At 44.1% G+C, this 21349-nt stretch overlaps 1 protein-coding gene across 1 annotated transcript in view; it reads right to left on the minus strand.

Annotated features, from left to right (window-relative positions):
- The window catches only part of strn4 (striatin, calmodulin binding protein 4), a 127274-nt gene that overhangs the window by 84180 nt on the left and 21745 nt on the right, over positions 1-21349 (minus strand). The window contains exons 2-3 of the mRNA XM_039768041.1: positions 11928-12031; positions 2338-2414 (exon numbers count right to left, since the gene is read on the minus strand). Of these exons, the coding sequence (XP_039623975.1) occupies positions 2338-2414; positions 11928-12031 (181 nt within the window). The remainder of the gene's footprint in view (positions 1-2337; positions 2415-11927; positions 12032-21349) is intronic.

Raw genomic sequence — 21349 nt, forward strand, 5'->3', positions numbered from 1 at the left:
AAATTAAATGGCACTTTTCAAGCGTTTTGTTCTAGTCCGATCAAAACAATAAACGTGCTGGAGGAGGCCCCTCTTAAGGAGAATGTATAGGCTGGTTTATACTTGATGCATCTGCACTGGGATTGAGGGCCATGTGGCATAACTGGCATCAGGTTTTCGTCATGTGTCGTGCACAGAATCTGGTGATGCAGATGAACTGCCACGTATCCAAAGTGGTGAATTTCAAGGATAGGCTGGTTACGTGGGTGCCAGAATGATGAATGAAGGGTTCAATATGTGCCAAGCGTTGGACTGCAGTGGTGCAGGGAGGCGCAGGTTGGGGGATCAGAACTATATTCAGGTGCTATATAGCCTAGAAAGGTTGGTTTATATTTGACGTGCCGGCACTGGGCGTGAGGGCCACACATCAGGCACAAAGGCAAGCTCATGATGGGTTTCTGCTGTATGCTGTACGTATACAGTGTGGTGAATTTCGAGGAGAGGCTGGTTACATAGGTGCCAGAAAGATAAACGTAGGGCCGAACAGAAGGCAACACGTCATCAAAACGCAGGAAGCCTCAGAGTGCCGTGTGCCAGCTGTGTGCATGCGGGCTGAGGAAAGAAACAAAAAAAAAAAAAACAAAAACTAAATGGTAATTTTTAACCACCTTGTTCTCTGTCCTTCATAAGCACAACTGGAATTGTAAGGGAGGCCCAATTTAGAGCCCTCAAACCCCCAATACGAACATATATTAATGAAAACCTACTGCACGGTCCAAAGCGGAGGCTCCTCTCATAGATGTGCGGAGTACAACAAAGAGACACAACTGTGCACCCGAGTAGCGAGGCGCATGTGTATGTGGGCTTAGGAAACAAAGCAGATGTGCGATGATTGGGAGTTACTCATTACTTGCTTTCGGAACCATTTTGGTGCCATTACTGAGGTCCACGAGCTGGTATTTGCACTGAGGTCAAAATTTTAGCAATGCTCCAACACTATTACAGTATGTCAAATTAATTTTATCGCTACACATCCTTATCAACATTTCACCTGTTATCAGTTAGGCATGTCTTAAGAGAGCCCTACATGCTCCTACTGACTTGCTGGGAGATGAAGTCCCCTCAGCAACACCTTTACAGACTCAGCTCATTAAGAACAATTAAGAGCAAAACTGCACTCTAAGAGCCTAACGAGACCAAAGATTTCACTTAACCATTATTACTAGTGACAGGGAAATAATGCAAACTGGGAGAAAGATGGAGGTGGCTTACACGTTTCCCAAACTGAACACCTTTTGGTATCACGCTATTTACAAGTGCAATTATGCTCTTTAAATTCACTGAGTTGATGCCCCATACAGGCCTGCACCAATGACTGCATGTCTTTCTGAGTTGCTTCCTAACAAACTCTCTGCACTCTGCTTCATACTTTAAAATGTGCGATCCTTTCTCACCGATGGGCTGCTGCCACTCAAACATCTAGCCCCGCCCATACGGCTACCACTGAAAACGTTTTGCCCCACCTAGATGTGATGCCACTCAAACATCTAGCCATGCCCATCCTGCTGCCACTCATATCTAGCCCCGCCCCTACTGTTGTCACTCAAATGTCTAGCCCCACCCATACTGCCACACTAAATGTCTAGCCCCACCCACACTGCTGCCACTCAAACCCAGATGTGGTGCCACTTAAACATCTAGCCATGCCCATCCTGCTCCCACTCAAATGTCTAGCCCCACCCATACTGCTGCCACTCAAATGTCTAGCCTCACCCACACTGTTGCCACTCAACATTCTAGCCATGCCCACACTGCTGCCACTCAGATGTCTATCAACCCCACACATTGCTACCCCTCAAGCTTCTTACCCCATCCAGATGTGCTGCTACTCAAACATCTAGCTCCGCCCATATTGCTGCCACTCAAATGTCTAGCCCTGCCCAGACCCACTGCCACTTGTTAGAGTTAGTTTTACAGCCAGACACTACACTTTACTGGCCAGCCATGGAATCCAGTTGTCACAAGCATGATCTTTATTACAAACAACTGTGGATGATGTCCAGCAAGCCCATTTTTTTAGTACACCACAGACGGCACAGTTTGCGTCATTTAGCACAAGACATTAGACACAAATTAAAATCAAAAATAAAAAACCTATGAGGAACTAAGATATACAGATATGGTAAAATTAATTTATGCAAACTGAAAAAAAGCTAGTCACTATAATCTAGGTACAATTTTTTGGGTCAGTCGTTGCCACAGTCTAATGTGACAATAGAGAAAACAAAACAGTACTGCCGTTTACATATACAGTATTAGCATATTAAAGTAGGTTGGCACAGTACACTGTGTCATTACCTTGCTCTGTTTCTGTATCTGCCTTCTTCTCCCCCTGATTTGGGTCATTACCAGATTTCAGTTTTTGATGTTTTGCTCTGTTTAAGAAAGAAAAAAAAAAGATGCATCAAGTCTACGGCAGGACACGGACCCTTCCTATGAAGTGAAGTCTTGAAGTTGAGACGCTTGGGCTGGGGAGGTTGTCAAAATAACCACCGGGGTGTTCGTGCAATCTTTTTATCATTAAAGTTCCAATCATACCGTGCCTTATATTAATGTTAGGGGCAAAGACCCACTTGTCCTTAATTTCCCCCTCTGCTCCACAGTTTAGAGCTACACAAACAATTCAGACATTGGGATTAAAGTGCACATTGCAGACATTCATTTCAGGGGATTTGCAGACATTTTGGTCACACAACACTTTTTCTACATCTTCCTCCTACTTCAGGACACCATAATGTTGGGGACAATTAGCGTCACAGGTGTTTGTGATTCCCGAGGTGGGTTTCATGGTTTCATAAGATACCTCGGCTGGCTTCTACCCTTTGGAGTCTGTAGTGGGCCATTGTTCAACATGAGGACATAAGTTGTGCCAATGAAAGGCAAATGAGTTATTATGAGGCTGAAAAACAAGAATCAAACCATTAGAGACATCGGTAGAACTTCAGGATGAATGAAATCAACTGCCTGTAATATCACACTGGTGGGCTCAATAATAACAATGGGACTGGTAGACCAAGGAAGATCTCCACTGCCGATGGCAGAAGAATCCACACTATGGGCAAGAAAAAGCCCCCAAAGCCTGTATGACAGATCATGCAATCTTCAGGGCGCCAATGTGGACGTGTCAGAGACAAATATCAGCAGAAGACTTCATGAACAGAAACACAGAGGACACACTGCAAGATGAACACCACAGAAACAGGATGGCCAGATTACAGTTTGTGAAAAAGGAACCTCAAGGAGACTGCAGAATTCTGGGAAAATGTCTTGTGGACAGACGACACAAAGATGAACCTCATCAGAGTGATGGCGAGAGCAGAGTGTGGAGATGAACAGGAACTGAACAAAGCAGACCACCTCATCTGTTAAACATGGTGCTGGGGGGTGTTATGACTTGGGCATGTATGGCTGCCACAGGTCCTGGCACACTTCTCTTCATTGATGACATGACTGCTGATGGTAGTGGCACAACGAATTCTGAGGTGTGTAGAAACATCTCATCTGCTCAAGTTTCAGTAAATACCACCAAACTCTCTGGATCGCCCGTCATCCTACAACAAGATTATGAGCCAAACAGACTGCTGAGGCAAAGCAGGAGTTTATCGAAGCTAAAAAATGGAAATTTCTTGACTAGCCAAGACAGTCACCTGATTTAAATCCAACTGAGCAGGCCATCCATAAGCTGAAGAGAAAACTTAAGAGGACAAGCCCACCAAAACAAGGACGAGCTGAAGATGGCTGCATGAGAGGCATGGCAGAGCAGCACCAGAGAAAGACCCTCAGCACCTGCTGATGTCTATGAATAGCAGACATCAAGCAGTCATTGCACGTGAGGGAAATGCGACAAAGAACTAAATATGACAACAGCTTTAACAGACATGCCATTGCTGTGTCCAAACATTACGGTGCCCTGAAATGGGAGGACTGTGTAGAAAACGTGTTACCATTTCAGTACGGTGTGACTGAAATGTATTCAAATCTCTCTATTAAAAAAAAAAAAAAATCTTGGGCGGGAGACGAGGGAAACGAGACGTAATCTTCTCTGAAGACAATTTGACGTCCCACGAGAGACACTTTAACGTCACGCGAAACAAGGCAGTGAGACAGGAGGACAGCTGCTGTACAGGCTTTTAAATGATCGACGCGCAGCGTGCCAAGCAGAACATGCAGCTCGGCAACAGCAGCACAAACCAGCAGCTGATCTATCCGCATCTCCTTAGCGTGCGTTCAGCTCCCCTCTTCACAAGACGAGCGGCAGAGACGGCAGAGCGGGGTTAGGGTTGAGGGGAATGAGAAGCAAACAAGACGTGATCATCTCGGAGAGACACTTTGACGTCACGTTAGACGAGACATTACAACCTTAGGAGGCAAGACCCGTGAGACGGTGACTTTTGCACGTCACACCCTACTTACAAACAATTTAAAACAAGTTCACGGACCTGGAATGCTTTTGGCAGACACACTTCATGTGCTCCCAGCTCTTAAAACAAACGACGAGCGTCAAGCAGAACAAGCAGCTCGCCAGCAGATGATCCAACCGCATCTGCTTAGCGTGCGTTCGGACCCCCTTTAAAACTTTTGTAATGCCCGGGGCCGGAAATAAAGGACAAATATTGTTTTTACAAAAGTTTTAAAGTAAAAATGAAAATAATGCATATGTAGCAATTCCCATGAAAATAACAGTCTCCACACTTGTTACAATTCAGAACCCTTAGTTGCCTATTTAAGTTTTAATTGTTGCCTGTTTTCGTAACCAGACATAAGTTAATAAGGAAATGTAGATAATCAATAAACCAACAGCTCTCCAGCTAATATGCTCCCTTGTATCAGGTCAGGTCAGGTTGGGAAGCATGCAATGGTACAGCATGTTGCCGTACCCACCATACAATAAAAGAGTTCGGGGTGCCGATTGACAACAAGGCAGACCAGTCCCACCCTCTGGAAATGACCCGCTAAGTGTTATGTGGACGTCCCCTTGGCCTGGTTCAGCCACTTGGTTCCTCAACAATGAGGATCCTGTGAGCTGGATCAACCTCTGGGAATCGTACCACATGGCCATAGTGCTGTAACTGACGCTTCCTCACAATGCAGGTCATGTGCCTCATTCAGGATCCATGAGCAACCGCTCATTAGACACAAAGTCAAACCAGTGGTACCCAAGGATTCTCTGAAGAGATGCAGAACTGAAGGAATCCAGTCTTCATCCCAGGTCACAGGATAGCGTCCATGTCTCACAAACAGGAAGCACCAGGACTCTAAAGACTTGAATTTTTGTCCATTTGCAGAGATATCAGGAGCGCCACAACCCCCTTTCCAGCGACCACATGACCCCCAGTGCTCTCCCGAATCCATCTAATGACTTCATAGGAAGAGTCACCAGAGACATGAATGTGACTGCCGAGGTCAGTAAACCTCTCGATGAGGTCCATACTCTCTGTGCAGACAGACACACCACTTCTAAGAACATACAGAACAATATCATTTTGGGTGGAGAATTTTATTTAGACAAATGTTACAGTTCAATGAACTCCTACACATAAATAACACAGAATAGACAGACGTCCCATTGGCCTGATCCATCCACTCAGGTCCTCAACAATGAGGATCCTGTGAGTCGAATCACCCTTGGGAAATCGCGCCACATGGCCGTAGTGCCGTAACAGACACTCTCTCACAATGCAGGTCATGTGCCTCATTCGGGACTCCATGAGCAACACAAAGTCAAACCAGCAGGACCCAAGGATTCTCTGAAGAGAGACAGAACTGAAGGAGTCCAGTCTTCATCTCAGGTCACCGGACAGCATCCATGTCTCGCAAACAGGAAGCACCGGGACTCTAAAGACTTTTTGCATTGACCTCATGACCCCCATGCTCTCCCAATCCATCTACTGACTTCATAGGAAGAGTCACCAGAGACATGAATATCACTGCCGCTGCAAGTAAACCTCTCGACGAGGTTGACACTCTCTCTGCAGACAGACACGCTGCTGATGGCCGTGCCCAAGAGGTCATTCTGAAGGAAGAAAAAAAAATGACTTGTTACAAAACTACTCTTCTTCTTTCGGCTGCTCCTGTTAGGGGTCGCCACAGCAGACCATCTTCTTCCATATCTTTCTGGTCCTCTGTGTCTTGTTCTGTTACACCCATCACCTGCGTGTCCTCTCTCACCACATCCAAAACTATTTAAGAAAAACATATAACTGACTCTTGGATGAAGTAAACAAAACAATGCAAACTGCTCCAACTTTCATATCTAGTAAGAGCTGCCAAATGCATCTGAATGTGACACCATGCCGACATTGTCTTTCTTTCTCCACTTGATTATGGCAATCCAGCAGTGACATTGTTTCTCTTGTTATCTGAATGAGGGGTTATCAAGCACTTGCCGTGTGGATGCTCTCTGGATCACACAGTAAACATCCATCCATCCATCCTCTTCCGCTTATCCGAGGTTGGGTCACGGGGGCAGTAGCTTGAGCAGAGATACTCAAGACTTCCCTCTCCACTGCCATTTCTGCTAGCTCTTCCAGGGGAATCCCGAGGCGTTCCCAGGCCACCCGAGAGACATAGTCCCTCCAGCATGTCTTGGGTCTTCCTCCCAGTTAGACGTGCCTAGAACAACTCACCAGGAAGGCATCCAGGAGGCATCCTGATCAGATGCCCGAGCCACCTCATCTCTCGATGTGGAGGAGCAGTGGCTCTACTCTGAGCCCCTCCTGGATGATTGAGCTTCTCACTGTATCTTTAAGGGAAAGCCCAGACACCCTGTGGAGGAAACTCATTTCAGCCGCTTGTATTCACGATCTCGTTCTTTTGGTCACTACCCATAGCTCATGACCATAGGTGAGGGTAGGAACGTAGATCGACTGGTGAATTGAGAGCTTTGCCTTACGGCTCAGCTCCTTTCTCACCATGACAGACCGATGTAGACCCCGCATCACTGCGGATGCCGCCTGTCGATCTCCCGCTCCATTCTTCCCTCACTCGTGAACAAGACCCTGAGATACTTGAACTCTTCCACTTGGGGAAGGATCTCACTCCCAACACCTGAGAGGGCACTCCACCCTTTTCCGGCTGAGGATCACGGTCTCGGAGTTGGAGGTGCCTATGCCCATCCCAGCCGCTTCACACTCAGCTACGAACCAATCCAGAGAGAGCCGAAGATCACGGCCTGATGAAGCAAACAGGACAACATCAACTGAAAAAAGCAGTGACCCAATCCTGAGTACACCAAACCGGACCCTCTCAAAGCCCTGGCTGTGCCTAGACATTCTGTCCAAATAGAATCGGTGACAAAGGGCAGCCCTGGCGGAGTCCAACTCTCACCGGAAACGGGTTTGACTTACTGCCGGCAAAGAGGACCAAGCTCTGACACTGGTTGTACAGAGACCGAACAGCTCTTATCAGGGGGTCCGGTACCCCATACTCCTGAAGCACCCCCCACAGGATTCCCCGAGGGACACGGTCAAATGCCTTTTTCCAAGTCCACAAAACACATGTAGACTGGTTGGGCAAACTCCCATCAAACAGTAGAAAGTGTTCCACAATGGGTAATTTCACACGAAGGTCCTACTAAGCACACTACATCCCATAAACTTCAGATGCCCTTCTTTGGCTAGCACAGTCGAAAGAGCACATTCTGTTCATTACATGGCGAGACAGAGAATGGTTCAACTCGAACATCTCTAAGAGGAAGGCGTGTGCAAGACGGAGGCTGAGCGAGCTATCAAAGTGGCTTGATTCAGGTCAACAAGGAGGAAATCCAGACAGAGGTTGGGATTACACAGTCACCTTTATTTGCATCCGTCTGAACATATCTTTGATTTTCTGTGATACCCAACTCAGTTTTCATCTAAACAGCAAACAAGACCACAGAAACGCTGAACTGGAACAGAGACCCACATTCTAATGTCTGATACGATTTCACCTTTCTCAAATGAGTGAAGATGCACATGTTGTCTCGTGTTTTTTTTGCCCAAGTCTAAAACAATTTGCCAAGATTATGGTGCAGCATAAAGTGGATTTAAAAAAAAAAAGTCTACACACCCCTATCAATATCTCAGATTTTGTGTAATTAAAAAAAAAATGAAACCCAAGAGAAATGGGAACTCATTCCAGCTTTATTGTAAAAATGCAATCTATGCTGGAGGTTGGCAAGTCCGGTTTTCATTCTATTTTTTTTTTTTTAAACGAGTGTCCTGTTTGTGCAGCTAATTAACTTCTTTTGAATTCATTTTAATTGAATTTTTTTTTTTAAAGATTTGCTCCCCTGAATTTCTTCATCGCTCCTATGAATTGCTTCATTACTTTCCGTAAATGGCACCCAAACAGAAATGAAATGTGAAGTGAAGGAGCCGACAGAAGACCAACTCAGTCAGACCCTCAAACTCCAACCAATTCCTTCATCAGGCGCCGATTTTTGTCATTAATTAAACCCGTTCTTTAATTCTGTGGCTTATTGCTGCTTTCATTCTGCAATAGCAGACATTTCTAAAATTGTTCATTTTCTCTTTTCTGTTAAAATTTTTGTGGACCAGAGCAGATTGACATTCCTGAGACCTTCATCTTTCTTTATTTTCAGATATTGTATGACGGACACCAGTTGTTTTGGCTCATTTTGTATCTCATTATTGTTTGGCTTCTAATTATGGAAAAAGAAACAATTAAGGGGTCTGAGCCTTCAGGAGCAAGTCAGTTAAAATGAATTCAAAAGAAGTTAATTAGGAGCACAAATAGGTCACTCATTAAGAAAAGGGTTAGAATGAAAACCTGCAGCCACTGTGGCCCTCTGGGACCGGAGCTGTGGACGCCTGCTCTACACAAAAGAAAGGTCTCTCAGTCTGAAAGGGGGCTTTGGTGGTAGTACAGTCCTTGATAGATACTGTATAGAGCAGGGGTACCCAACTCCGGTCCTGGAGGGCTGCAGTGGCTGCAGGTTTTCATTCTAACCCTTTCTTTAATGAGTGCACTGATTGTGCTGTTAATTAACATCTTTTGAATTAATTTAAATTGAATTGCTTTTTTATTTTTAAGATTTGTTTCCCCTGAATTTCTTCATTTCTTTTCCTTAAATGGCACCTAAACAGAAATTAAATGTGAAGTGAGGGAGCCGACAGAAGACCAAGTAAGTCAGGGCCTCAAACTCCAACCAATTTCACTCCAACCAGCTGCTTAATTAGGTGCAAATTCTTGTCGTTAAACTCGGTATTTAATTCCTTGGCTTGTTGCTGCTCTCGTGCTGCATTACAAGACATTTCCAAAATTGCTAAAATGTTTTGTGGACCTGAGCAGATCAGCATTCTTGAGACCTTCATCTTTCGTTATTTTCAAATATTGTATGACGGTCACAGTTTGCTGGTCCTGTTTTGGCTCATTTTGTATCTCATTATTGTTTGGCTTCTAATCAAGGAAAAAGAAACAATTAAGGGGTATGAGTCTTCATTTCTTTCCTTAAATGGCACCCAAACAGAAATGAAATTTGAAGTGAGGGAGCCAACAGAAGACCAACTCAGTCAGGGCCTCAAACTCCAACCAATTTCACTCCAACCAGCTGCTAAATGAGACGCCAAGTCTAGTTATTAATGAAACCCGTTCTTTAATTCAATGGCTTGTTGCTGCTATCGTGCTGCATTACAAGACATTACCAAAATTGCTGATTTTCTCTTTTCTGGTAAAAGGTTTTGTGGACCTGAGCAGATCAGCATTCCTGAGACCTTCACCTTTCTTTATTTTCAGATATTGTATGATGGTCACCAGTTGTTTTGGCTCATTTTGTATCTCATTATTGTTTGGCTGCTAATCAAGGAAAAAGAAACAATTAAGGGGTCTGAGTCTTCATTTCTTTCCTTAAAAGGCACCCAAAAAGAAATGAAATGTGAAGTGAGGGAGCCAACAGAAGACCAACTCAGTCAGGGCCTCAAACTCCAACCAATTTCACTCCAACCAGCTGTTTAATTAAGCGCAAATTCTTGTCGTTAATTAAACTCGTTATTAAATTCCTTGGCTTGTTGCTGCTCTCGTGCTTCATTACAAGACATTTCCAAAATTGCTAAAATGTTTTGGGGTCCCGAGCAGATCTGCATTCCTGAGACCTTCATTTTTCTTTATTTTCAGATCTTGTACTTTGGACATTATTGTTTGGCTCCTAATTAAGGAAAAGGAAACAACAAAGGGGTCTGAGAGTCTTCAAGAGCAAGTCAGTTACAATGAATTTAGAAGAGGTTAATTAGCAGCAAAAACAGGTCACTAATTAAGAAAAGGGTTAGAATGAAAACCTGCAGTCACGGTGGTCCTCCAGGACCGGAGTTGGTGACCCCTGATCTACGTAAAGAAGGTGAAAACAAATCAAAAGCTGTTTAATGAAAAAAGGAAAAACAAATCCTACACAAACTTGCTGTCATTAGGTGTGCAGACCCCCTTTAATAATCAAGGGGCAGAGTTCAGAATCCACCAATCACATTGCGTCTCATCTCAAATAGTAGTTCGCAGACAGCTGACATTAAAGTGGCTCTGATTGATTGAGATGTTCATGTACGATTGTTCTGATATCCTCCTGATTACAGCCATGGTGTACAAAGAGAACATGAACGGGATCTCATCACTGACAGGGCTACACGAAAGTATCCAAAGTATTAAACATCCCATGGAGCATGGTGAAGACAGTCATCGACAAATGGAGAAAACATGGCTTACCAGCGACTCTTACCACAATCAGCACGTCCCACCAAGACTGATGAGAAGACAAGGAGAAAACTGCTCGGGGAGGCCACCAACATTAATGAAGCTGCAGGATTTCCTGTCAAGTCCTGGTCGTTCCCTACAGGTGACAACAGTCAGTCGTGTTCTGCATATGTCTGGTTGTGGGTTAGGGTAGCAAGGTGAAAGCCTTTTCTCACAAAGAACATCCAAGCCCAGCTAAACTTTGCACAAAGGTATCCCCCCATCTCCCACCACCATGTGCAAAAATTGATTAAGGTCTGATGAGACCGAGATTGAACTATCTGGCCATAATTCCAAAATGAATGTTTGGTGCAAAAGTAACAACAGCACGTCATCAAAAGAACACCACAGCCACCAAACTGAAGCATGGTGGAGGCAGCATCGTGCTGTGGAGCTGCTTGTCTTCAGCTGGAACAGGGGCTTTAGTCCAGGTGGATGGAATCATGAAGACCTCCAAGTGTCAGTCGAGGTCCAAAACCTTCAAGCATCTGCTAGGAAGCTGAAGATGAAGAGGAACTTCACCTTTCAGTATGATGACAACATCAAAATCAACAAAGCAGTGGCTTCATCAAAGGAGGGTCAATGTGCTGGAATGGCACAGACAGAGCCCACCCAGACCTGTGCACAAGGGATGCCCTCATCATTGGACAATGGGCCAAAATCGCCAAGTCCAGCTGTGTCAAACTGATAGGACGGAGTGCGGGAATCAAATCAAAAGGGGCTTCAAATAAGTCTTAGTTTAGAGGGTCTGCAAACTAAAGGTTTCTATAGGATTTTTTTTCCACTAAACATTTTCTGATTTGTTTTCACCTTCTTTGCATAGATTGCAATTTTGCAGTAAAGGTGGAACAGGTTCTGACAGGATTTGTTTTTTTATAACACATAATTTGTGATTTTGGCAGGGGAGTGTGGACCTTTTCCTATCCAGTGTATCTAAGTAGCTTCTTCAACGTACCCCTCAAGCAAATGGATGGGTGGCTAAAACATAATCAATAAAGGTTACAGGTTGCTACAGGGAGATGACAGGCTTAATTTCATTTTGCAAAAAACCTAAGATGAAAGTCGCACAGACGAAAAATTGGATTTGATGAAATACCAGTTGGCAAGGTCGAGACTGATTGCAGTCGGGACGTGTTTGCAGTATTCAAAACAAATATGGCGATGCTTACCTCTCTTGTTTAAGAGCATACTCCAGCATCTTGATTCTCCGCACTAGATCTTGCTTCATGTTTTCTTGGCCTTTCCTCTCACCCTGCAGAAATGCAACCTGAGCCTGAAAAACACGATAAAAAAAAATTTGGACATGAGTGTCATTTGACTTTGTGTCTTAGGGAACCAAGTTACCCAAACTATTCTCTAACATTTCAGTAATTATTTACCACTCTGATTATAATTGTTCTGATCAAAAAATAGGTCATTATGATAGCAACTGAGCCCCGGGTTCACTTCTTGGGTCCCCCCGCGTGGAATTTGCATGTTCTCCCCGTGTCTGCGTGGGTTTCCTCCCACAGTGCAAAGACATGCAGGTTAGGTGCACTGGTGATTCTAAATTGGCCCTAGTGTGTGTGTTTGGTGTGTGCTTGGTGTGTGTGTGTGTGTGTGTGTGTCCTGCAGTGTGTTGGCACCATGCCCAGGATTGGTTCCTGCTTTGTGCCCTGTGTTGGCTGAGATTGGCTCCAGCAGACCCACGTGACCCTGTAGTTAGGATATAGCAGGTTGGACATACAGTGGTGTGAAAAACTATTTGCCCCCTTCCTGATTTCTTATTGTTTTGCATGTTTGTCACACAAAATGTTTCTGATCATCAAACACATTTAACCATTAGTCAAATAAAACACAATTAAACACAAAATGCAGTTTTTAAATGATGGTTTTTATTATTTAGGGAGAAAAAAAAATCCAAACCTACATGGCCCTGTGTGAAAAGTAATTGCCCCTGAACCTAATAACTGGTTGGGCCACCCTTAGCAGCAATAACTGCAATCAAGCGTTTGCGATAACTTGCAATGAGTCTTTTACAGCACTCTGGAGGAATTTTGGCCCACTCATCTTTGCAGAATTGTTGTAATTCAGCTTTATTTGAGAGTTTTCTAGCATGAACCGCCTTTTTAAGGTCATGCCATAGCATCTCAATTGGATTCAGGTCAGGACTTTGACTAGGCCACTCCAAAGTCTTCATTTTGTTTTTCTTCAGCCATTCAGAGGTGGATTTGCTAGTGTGTTTTGGGTCATTGTCCTATTGCAGCACCCAAGATCGCTTCAGCTTGAGTTGACGAACAGATGGCCGGACATTCTCCTTCAGGATTTTTTGGTAGACAGTAGAATTCATGGTTCCATCTATCACAGCAAGCCTTCCAGGTCCTGAAGCAGCAAAACAACCCCAGACCATCACACTACCACCACCATATTTTACTGTTGGTATGATGTTCTTTTTCTGAAATGCTGTGTTCCTTTTACGCCAGATGTAACGGGACATTTGCCTTCCAAAAAGTTCAACTTTTGTCTCCTCAATCCACAAGGTATTTTCCCAAAAGTCTTGGCAATCATTGAGATGTTTCTTATCAAAATTGAGACAAGCCCTAATGTTCTTTTTGCTTAACAGTGGTTTGCGTCTTGGAAATCTGCCATGCTGGTTTTTGCCCAGTCTCTTTCTTACGGTGGAGTCGTGAACACTGACCTTAATTGAGGCAAGTGAGGCCTGCAGTTCTTTAGACGTTGTCCTGGGGTCTTTTGTGACCTCTTGGATGAGTCGTCTCTGCGCTCTTGGGGTAATTTTGGTCGGCTGGCCACTCTTGGGAAGGTTCACCACTGTTCCATGTTTTTGCCATTTGTGGATAATGGCTCTCACTGTGGTTCGCTGGAGTCCCAAAGCTTTAGAAATGGCTTTATAACCTTTACCAGACTGATAGATCTCAATTACTTCTGTTCTCATTTGTTCCTGAATTTCTTTGGATCTTGGCATGATGTCTAGCTTTTGAGGTGCTTTTGGTCTACTTCTCTGTGTCAGGCAGCTCCTATTGAAGTGATTTCTTGATTGAAACACGTGTGGCAGTAATCAGGCCTGGGGGTGGCTACGGAAATTGAACTCAAGTGTGATACACCACAGTTAGGTTATTTTTTAACAAGGGGGCAATTACTTTTTCACACAGAGCCATGTAGGTCTGGATTTTTTTTCTCCCTAAATAATAAAAACCATCATTTAAAAACTGCATTTTGTGTTTACTTGTGTTATATTTGACTAATGGTTACATGTGTTTGATGATCAGAAACATTTTGTGTGACAAAAATGCAAAAGAATAAGAAATCAGGAAGGGGCCAAATAGTTTTTCACACCACTGTAGATGAAGGTTCGCTTCCCGGGATGTTGAGTTTGCATGTTCTCCCCGTGTCTGCGTGGGTTTCCTCCCACAGTCCAAAGACATGCAGGTTAGGTGGATTGGCGATCCTAAATTGTCCCTAGTGTGTGCTTGGTGTGTGTGTGTGTGCCCTGCGGTGGGTTCCTGCCTTGTGCCCTGTGTTGGCGGGGTTGGCTCCAGCAGACCCCCGTGACCCTGTGTTCGGATTCAGCGGGTTGGAAAATGGATGGATGGATGGATGGATGGATAGCAACTGATGAGAAGAATTCATAATTAATTGCAGAACGATGGTATCTGAGGGTTCCTCTAGAGCAGCACTTCCCGATTCATTTTACCCTCGCACCCCCTGTGACACACAAGGCTGATTTCGCACCCTCTTTTGAGAAGAAGTATGAAAAAATATGAGGTTAACGCAGAAAAACAGATAACCAATTGAAGCTTTATGAATAATGGATACTTTATTCTCTATCAATAATTGTTTTGGTAAAGCCATACTCAGTGTAATCCCCCTTCCATTTTCTAATTTTATCACAACTAGCCAGGATTAAATGAACGGTAAAAAAGTAAGAGCGAAGCGACGGTGACTTATTGAGGCAGGCAGGCGAGAGCACAATAGCACGCGGGCTCGATGTGGTGCGCGTCAAGTCGATCTAAAATGCGCGGTCAGATTCGAAAAAATATTTCTATTTTCTATAGTTCTACTTGGATATAAGTAGGTTCTATTTAGTCGACAGAAATATCTTTGGTAGGAATGTAAGTCAAATTTAGTCTTTAAATTTCTATGGTGAAGGAAAATGTATGCAATGATGACTACATTTAACTTACATTCCTACCGAACATATTTCTGTCGACTAAATAAAACTTACTTATATTTAAAATTTTAATAGAACTTGAACAGATACGATAGTTCATAATACCCACGCAGCACTAAGTGCACGTAAGAGCGGAAGTCATCCGTTTTAACAAGCAGCGTATTGCACTGATACATATTAGCCTGCCCATTTGATTATTTAGGAATGGATAGATAAATTAAGATTTTGTACAAATAATGTTTTTCATTTTTCTTCCTCGATGGATTCTGGCACCCCCAGCTGCTCTAGAGTCGTGGTCTCAAACTCCGGTCCTGGAGGAGCCCCAGCGGCTGCAGGTTTTCATTCTAACCTTTTTCTTAATTGGTGACTTGTGTTTGCTGCTAATTAACTCATTTTCCTTTTTATCGACTTGTTTTTTTAAGATTTGTTCCTCTGAATCGCTTCATTCCTTTCCTTAAATGGGACCCAAAGAAAAATAAAAATGTGAAGTGAGGGAGCCGACAGAAGATCAACTAAGTAAGGGCCTCAAACTCCAACCAGTTGCATAATTAGGCACCAATACTTGTTAATTAAACCCGTTCTTTCATTCTCTGGCTTGTTGCCGCTCTCATTGTGCAATAGCAGACATTTCTGAAATTGTTGATTTTCTCTTTCTAAGAGCACTGGTAAAATGTTTTGTGGACCTGAGCAGATCAGCAGTCCTGAGACCTTCATCTTTCTTTATTTTCAGATTTTGTGTGATGGTCACAGTTTGCTGGTCATGTTTTGGCTCATTTTGTATTTCATTTTTTGTTTGGCTGCTAATCACGGAAAAAGAAACAAACAATCAAGAGGTCTGAGTCTTCATTTCTATGTTTAAATGGCGCCCAAACAGAAATGAAATGTGAAGTGAGGTAACCAACAGAAGACCAACTACGTCAAGGCCTCAAACTCCAACCAGCTACTTAATGAAGTGGAGAGTCTTGTCATTAATTAAACTTGTTGCTGCTCTCGTGCTGCATTACAAGACATTTCCAAAATTGCTGATTTCCTCTTTTCTGGTAAAATGTCTTGTGGACCAGAGCAGATCAGCATTCCTGAGACCTTCATCTTTCTTTATTTTCAGATATTGTATGATGGTCACCAGTTGTTTTGGCTCATTTTGTATCTCATTATTGTTTGGCTGCTAATCAAGGAAAAAGAAACAATTGAGGGGTCTGAGTCTTCATTTCTTTCCTTAAAAGGCACCCAAAAAGAAATGAAATGTGAAGTGAGGGAGCCAACAGAAGACCAACTCAGTCAGGGCCTCAAACTCCAACCAATTTCACTCCAACCAGCTGCTTAATGAAGTGGAGAGTCTTGTCATTAGTTAAACTTGTTGCTGCTCTCGTGCTACATTACAAGACATTTCCAAAATTGCTGATTTCCTCTTTTCTGGTAAAAGGTCTTGTGGACCAGAGCAGATCAGCATTCCTGAGACCTTCATCTTTTTTTATTTTCAGATATTGTGTGATGGTCACAGTTTGCTGGTCTAGTTTTGGCTCATCTTGTATTTCATTCTTTGTTTGGCTGCTAATCACGGAAAAAGAAACAATCAAGAGGTCTGAGTCTTCATTTCTATGTTTAAATGGCGCCCAAACAGAAATGAAATGTGAAGTGAGGGAACCAACAGAAGACCAACTACGTCAAGGCCTCAAACTCCAACCAGCTACTTAATGAAGTGGAGAGTCTTGTCATTAATTAAACTTCTTGCTGCTCTCATGCTGCATTACAAGACATTCCTCTTTTCTGGTAAAATGTCTTGTGGACCTGAGCAGATCAGCATTCCTGAGACCTTCATCTTTCTTTATTTTTAGATATTGTATGATGGACACCAGTTGTTTTGGCTCATTTTGTATCTCAGTATTGTTTGGCTGGTAATCAAGGAAAAAGAAACAAGGGGTCTGAGTCTTTAAGAGCAACTCAAATAAAATGAATTCAAAAGAAGTTAATCAGCAGTAAAAACAGGTCACCAATTAAGAATAGGGTTAGAATGAAAATCTGTAGCCACTGAGGCCCTCCAGGACTGGAGTATGAGACCTCTGCTCTTGAGTGCATCTCTCTCTCTTACACGATTTGGCTCAAAAACTAATCAGTACAGGTGGCACGGTGGTGCAGTGGCAGCACTGCTGCCTCCCAGTAAGGAGACCCAAGTTCGCTTCCCTGCGTGGAGTTTGCATGTTCTCCCCGTGTCTGTGTGGGTTTCCTCCCACAATCCAAAGACATACAGATTAGGTGCATTGGCGATCCTAAACTGTCCCGTGTGTGTGTGCCCCGTGGTGGGCTAGCGCCCTGCTTGGGGATTTGTTCCTGCCTTGCGCCCTGTGATGGCTAGAAGTGGCTCCAGCAGACCCCCCGTAACCCTGTGTTAGGGTATGGACAATGACTGACTAATCAGTACATCATCATCTCAGAACAGGCTTAAGTTTCAAGTTTGGCATTTTTCAGTCCAGCTCTTTTATATCTAGGCTGTCCTCAAGAAATTGTGACACACGCACACAGACAGACACAAACCCATCATTGAGATATCGAGAACCCTAAAAACGTTGAGATCCATTTAAAAACGGAAAGAACGAATCTAAAGCTTTAGCTCCTTCCCCTACAGACGATAGGTTATGGTGGAAGAGGGCACAAAAGCAAAAAGGAAAAGAATGGATTAAAAACGATATCTAACATTTTTTGGAAGCACAGTAGCATAATGGCTGGCCGTGCTGCTGTACAGTTCCAGCATGGTGGGTTCCAATCCCATGTCTGCTTACTGTCTGTGTGGAATCTGTATGTTCTCCTGTGCAGGTTAGGTCAGCTGATGAAATGAAATCATTGCATTGTGAATGTGGCTGTGTGGCCCTGTGGTGGACTTGCCCAGTGCACTGGATGACCAACTCTGACCCCGAACAGTATTATGCGCATTTGAGAATGGATGGAAACTCGGTTAAGAAGTGAGGTGATGATTAGTGAGCAGCAGTGTGATTTCATGCCAAGAAAGTGCACCACAGATGCAATGTTTGCTCTGATGATGTTGATGGAGAAGTTTACAGAAGGTCAGAAGGAGTTGCATTGCGTCTTTGTGGACCTGGAGAAAGCAAATGACAGGGTGACTGAGAGGAGCTGTGGTACTGTACGAGGAAGTTGGGAGTGGCAGAGAAGTACGTAAGAGTTGTACAGGATATGTACAAGTGAGTGTGACCGTGGTGAGGTCAGCGGTAGATGCATTCAACGGGGAGGTGGGATTACATCAGGGATCAGCTCTGAGCCCTTTCTTATTTGCAATGGTGATAGACAGGTTGACAGACGAGATTAGACAGGAGTCTCTGTGGTCTGTGATGTTTGCTAATGACGCTGTGATTGGTAGTGAGCAGGTTGAGGAGACCCTGTAGAGGTGGAGATATGCTCTAGAGAGGAGAAGAATGAAGGTCATTAGGACCACCAAGACAGAATACATGTGTGTAAATGAGAGGGAGATCAGAGGAATGGTGAGGATGCAGGGAGTAGAGCTGGTGAAGGTGAGTGAGTTCAAATACTTGGGATCAACAGTACAGAGTAGTGGGCATTGTGGAAGAGAAGTGAAGAAGAGCGTGCAGGCAGGGTGGAGTGATTTGTGACAGACGAGTATCAGCGAGAGTGAAAGGGAAGGTCTACAGGACGGTAGTGAGACCAGCTATGTTATATGGGCTGGGGACGGTGGCACAGGAGACAGAGCTGGAGGTGGCAGAGTTAAAGATGCTAAGATTTGCATTGGGTGTGACGAGGACGGACAGGATTAGAAATGAGGACATTAGAGGGTCAGCTCAGGTTGGACGGTTGGGAGACAAAGTCAGAGAGGCGACATTGTGTTGGTTTGGACAAGTGCAGAAGAGAGATGCTGGGTATACTGGGAGAAGGATGGTAAGGATAGAGCTGCCATACAAGGGGAAAAGAGTAAGGTCAAAGCAAAGGTTTATGGATGTGGTGAGAGAGGACATGCAGGTGATGGGTGCAACAGCAGAAAGATATGGAAAAAGATGATCCACTGTGGCGACCCCTAACGGGAGCAGCCGAAAGAAGAAGAAGACGCATCTCTTAACGTATAAAACATTACTGACTGATCCTGGACAATGAAGCAGTAACTATCAACTTTTGACCAATCAAGAACAGCATGACTGACATGTGACTCCTTTGCTGTGAATATGCACAGCCCAGTACATCACAACACGAACCCAATTTCTGTCCATATTGTGTGCTTCTCTAAATACCATACCATACCATATTTATTTGTTGAGTGCTTAAAAACACAGCATTACAACTGACCGAAGCGCTGTACAGTTACAACAAGCAGGACTAAAAGCAAAATATTAAAAACAAACATTAAGAGAGAATTAAAACAGAGATACTAAAAACAGGTCAGAGGACACAATAAAACTGAGAAATAGGAAGAAGCAAGTGGAAATGAGACAGGTTAAGAATTAAAAGCCAATGTGAAGAAGTGCGTTTTTAGGCGTGATTTAAATGTGGCGACTGAGGCGGCTTGCCTAACCACTAAGGGTGCACAGACGGAGAAAGCCCTTTCACCACGAGCTTTAAAACGTGCCTTGGGAACGGTTAGGAGCAACTGATCTGCGGATCTAAGAACACGAAGAGGATTGTGACAATGGAGCAAGACACTCAAATATGCGGGCTAGACCGTTTAGCGCCTTATAGGTTAAGAGGAGTATCTTAAAATCGATTCTGAATCTAATCAGCAGCCAGTGTAGGGTTTTTAAAATCGGTGTAATGTGTTGGCTTCTGCTGCTTCCAGTTAGGAGCCTTGCAGCCGCATTTTGAGCCAGTTGAAGTCTAGAAAGAGTGGCTTTACTGATACCAAAAAGGCAGGAATTAGAGCAGTCGAGCCGGGACGTAATGAATGCATGGATTACTGACTCCAGGAGGTGGTTAGACAGAATAGGCTTGAGTTTGGCGATTCGCCTGAGATGGAAAAAGCAGGATTTTACTGTGCTGTTGACTTGAGCATCCATTTTCAGGACCGTATCCATTTTGATTCCAAGAGTGGAGACAGACGAAGTTACTGGAATGGGAAGAGAGTCGAGGCCAAGGGGTGGGGTCCGTTTGCAGTCGGGACTAAAAACAATGACCTCGGTTTTTGAATCGTTCAGGTGAAGGAAGTTTACAGCCAGCCAGTCCTTAATGTCAGATAGACAGTCGAGGAGAGGTTTGGTGGAGTCAGTTGGCTTGAGGGAGAAATAAATTTGGCAGTCGGCAGCATATAGGTGATATGAAATTGCATGTTTTCTAAAAATTGCACCTAAAGGCAGGATATAGATTGAAAAAAGTAGTGGCCTTAAAATGGAACCCTGGGGGACCCCACATGGGAGTGGGACTGATTCAGATGAAAAATCGTCTAGCGTGAATCTTGAGAGTCCTGTTGCAGAAATATGACCTAAACCAGTCGAGGGCTAAGCCACATACACCAGCCCAGGATTCGAGTCGGGAGATCATGATGTCGTGGTCGATTGTGTCAAAAGCAGCAGATAAGTCGAGAAGAACCATAACCACGTGGAGTCCTGAGTCCAATGCCAAAAGGACATCATTTAGGACACGTAAATGCGCAGTTTCTGTGCTGTGTTGGGGCCTAAAGCCTGACTGAAAAAGATCCATTACCTGATGGTCCTGTAGGTGATGAGTTAATTGCTCATAAACTACTTTTTCTAGTATTTTTGACAAGAAAGGTAGTTTAGAGATTGGATGAAGATTGGAAAGAATGGCAGGGTCAAGATCAGGTTTTTGAACAATTGGATGTACAACTGCGTGTTTGAAAGCACGAGGAACTATAGCCGAGGACAGACTACTAGTTATGATCTTTCGGACATCATATCGAATCACAGGAAACACATCTTTCAGCAGTCTGGACGGCACCACATCGTCCGGAGAGCCCGAAGGCTTCATTGAGGCGACGATTTTTTCCAGATGGGGGAGTGAAATGGATTTAAAGCTGGTGAGGGAACCGTGTGCAGGAGCGGCTAAATCAGCAGAGCCAGAAGAAGAAATGGAGATCTGGGATCTAATGTTCGTGACCTTATAAATATGTGTGTCATGGCCGTCCGTGGATCTGACGATGATGCTGTACATCCATTTATCCACTCCGACACTCCCTCTTCTGTGAGTACGCTGGTGGGAGAGCAGACACTGGGGGGAGATTCAAGATTCTTTATTTGTCACATGCCCAGTACAACATGTATTAAAATGTGCCCTGATCGGCTAAGAGAGGCTGTGCAATAAATTAAGTGTATTTCATTACCGTCTTTTCTTTTTACCTTGGTTGACACTTGTGGCCGATGGCCAGGGGCAGCGCACGGCTGGGACGTCTCTCTGTATGGTCCGGGGGAACAAGCATGGACAGAACAGTACCTCAGTGGGACGCTAGATGGCAGT

This window comes from Polypterus senegalus, chromosome 11, assembly GCF_016835505.1.
Source record: "Polypterus senegalus isolate Bchr_013 chromosome 11, ASM1683550v1, whole genome shotgun sequence".
In the NCBI taxonomy this organism is placed as follows: Eukaryota; Metazoa; Chordata; class Cladistia; order Polypteriformes; family Polypteridae; genus Polypterus; species Polypterus senegalus.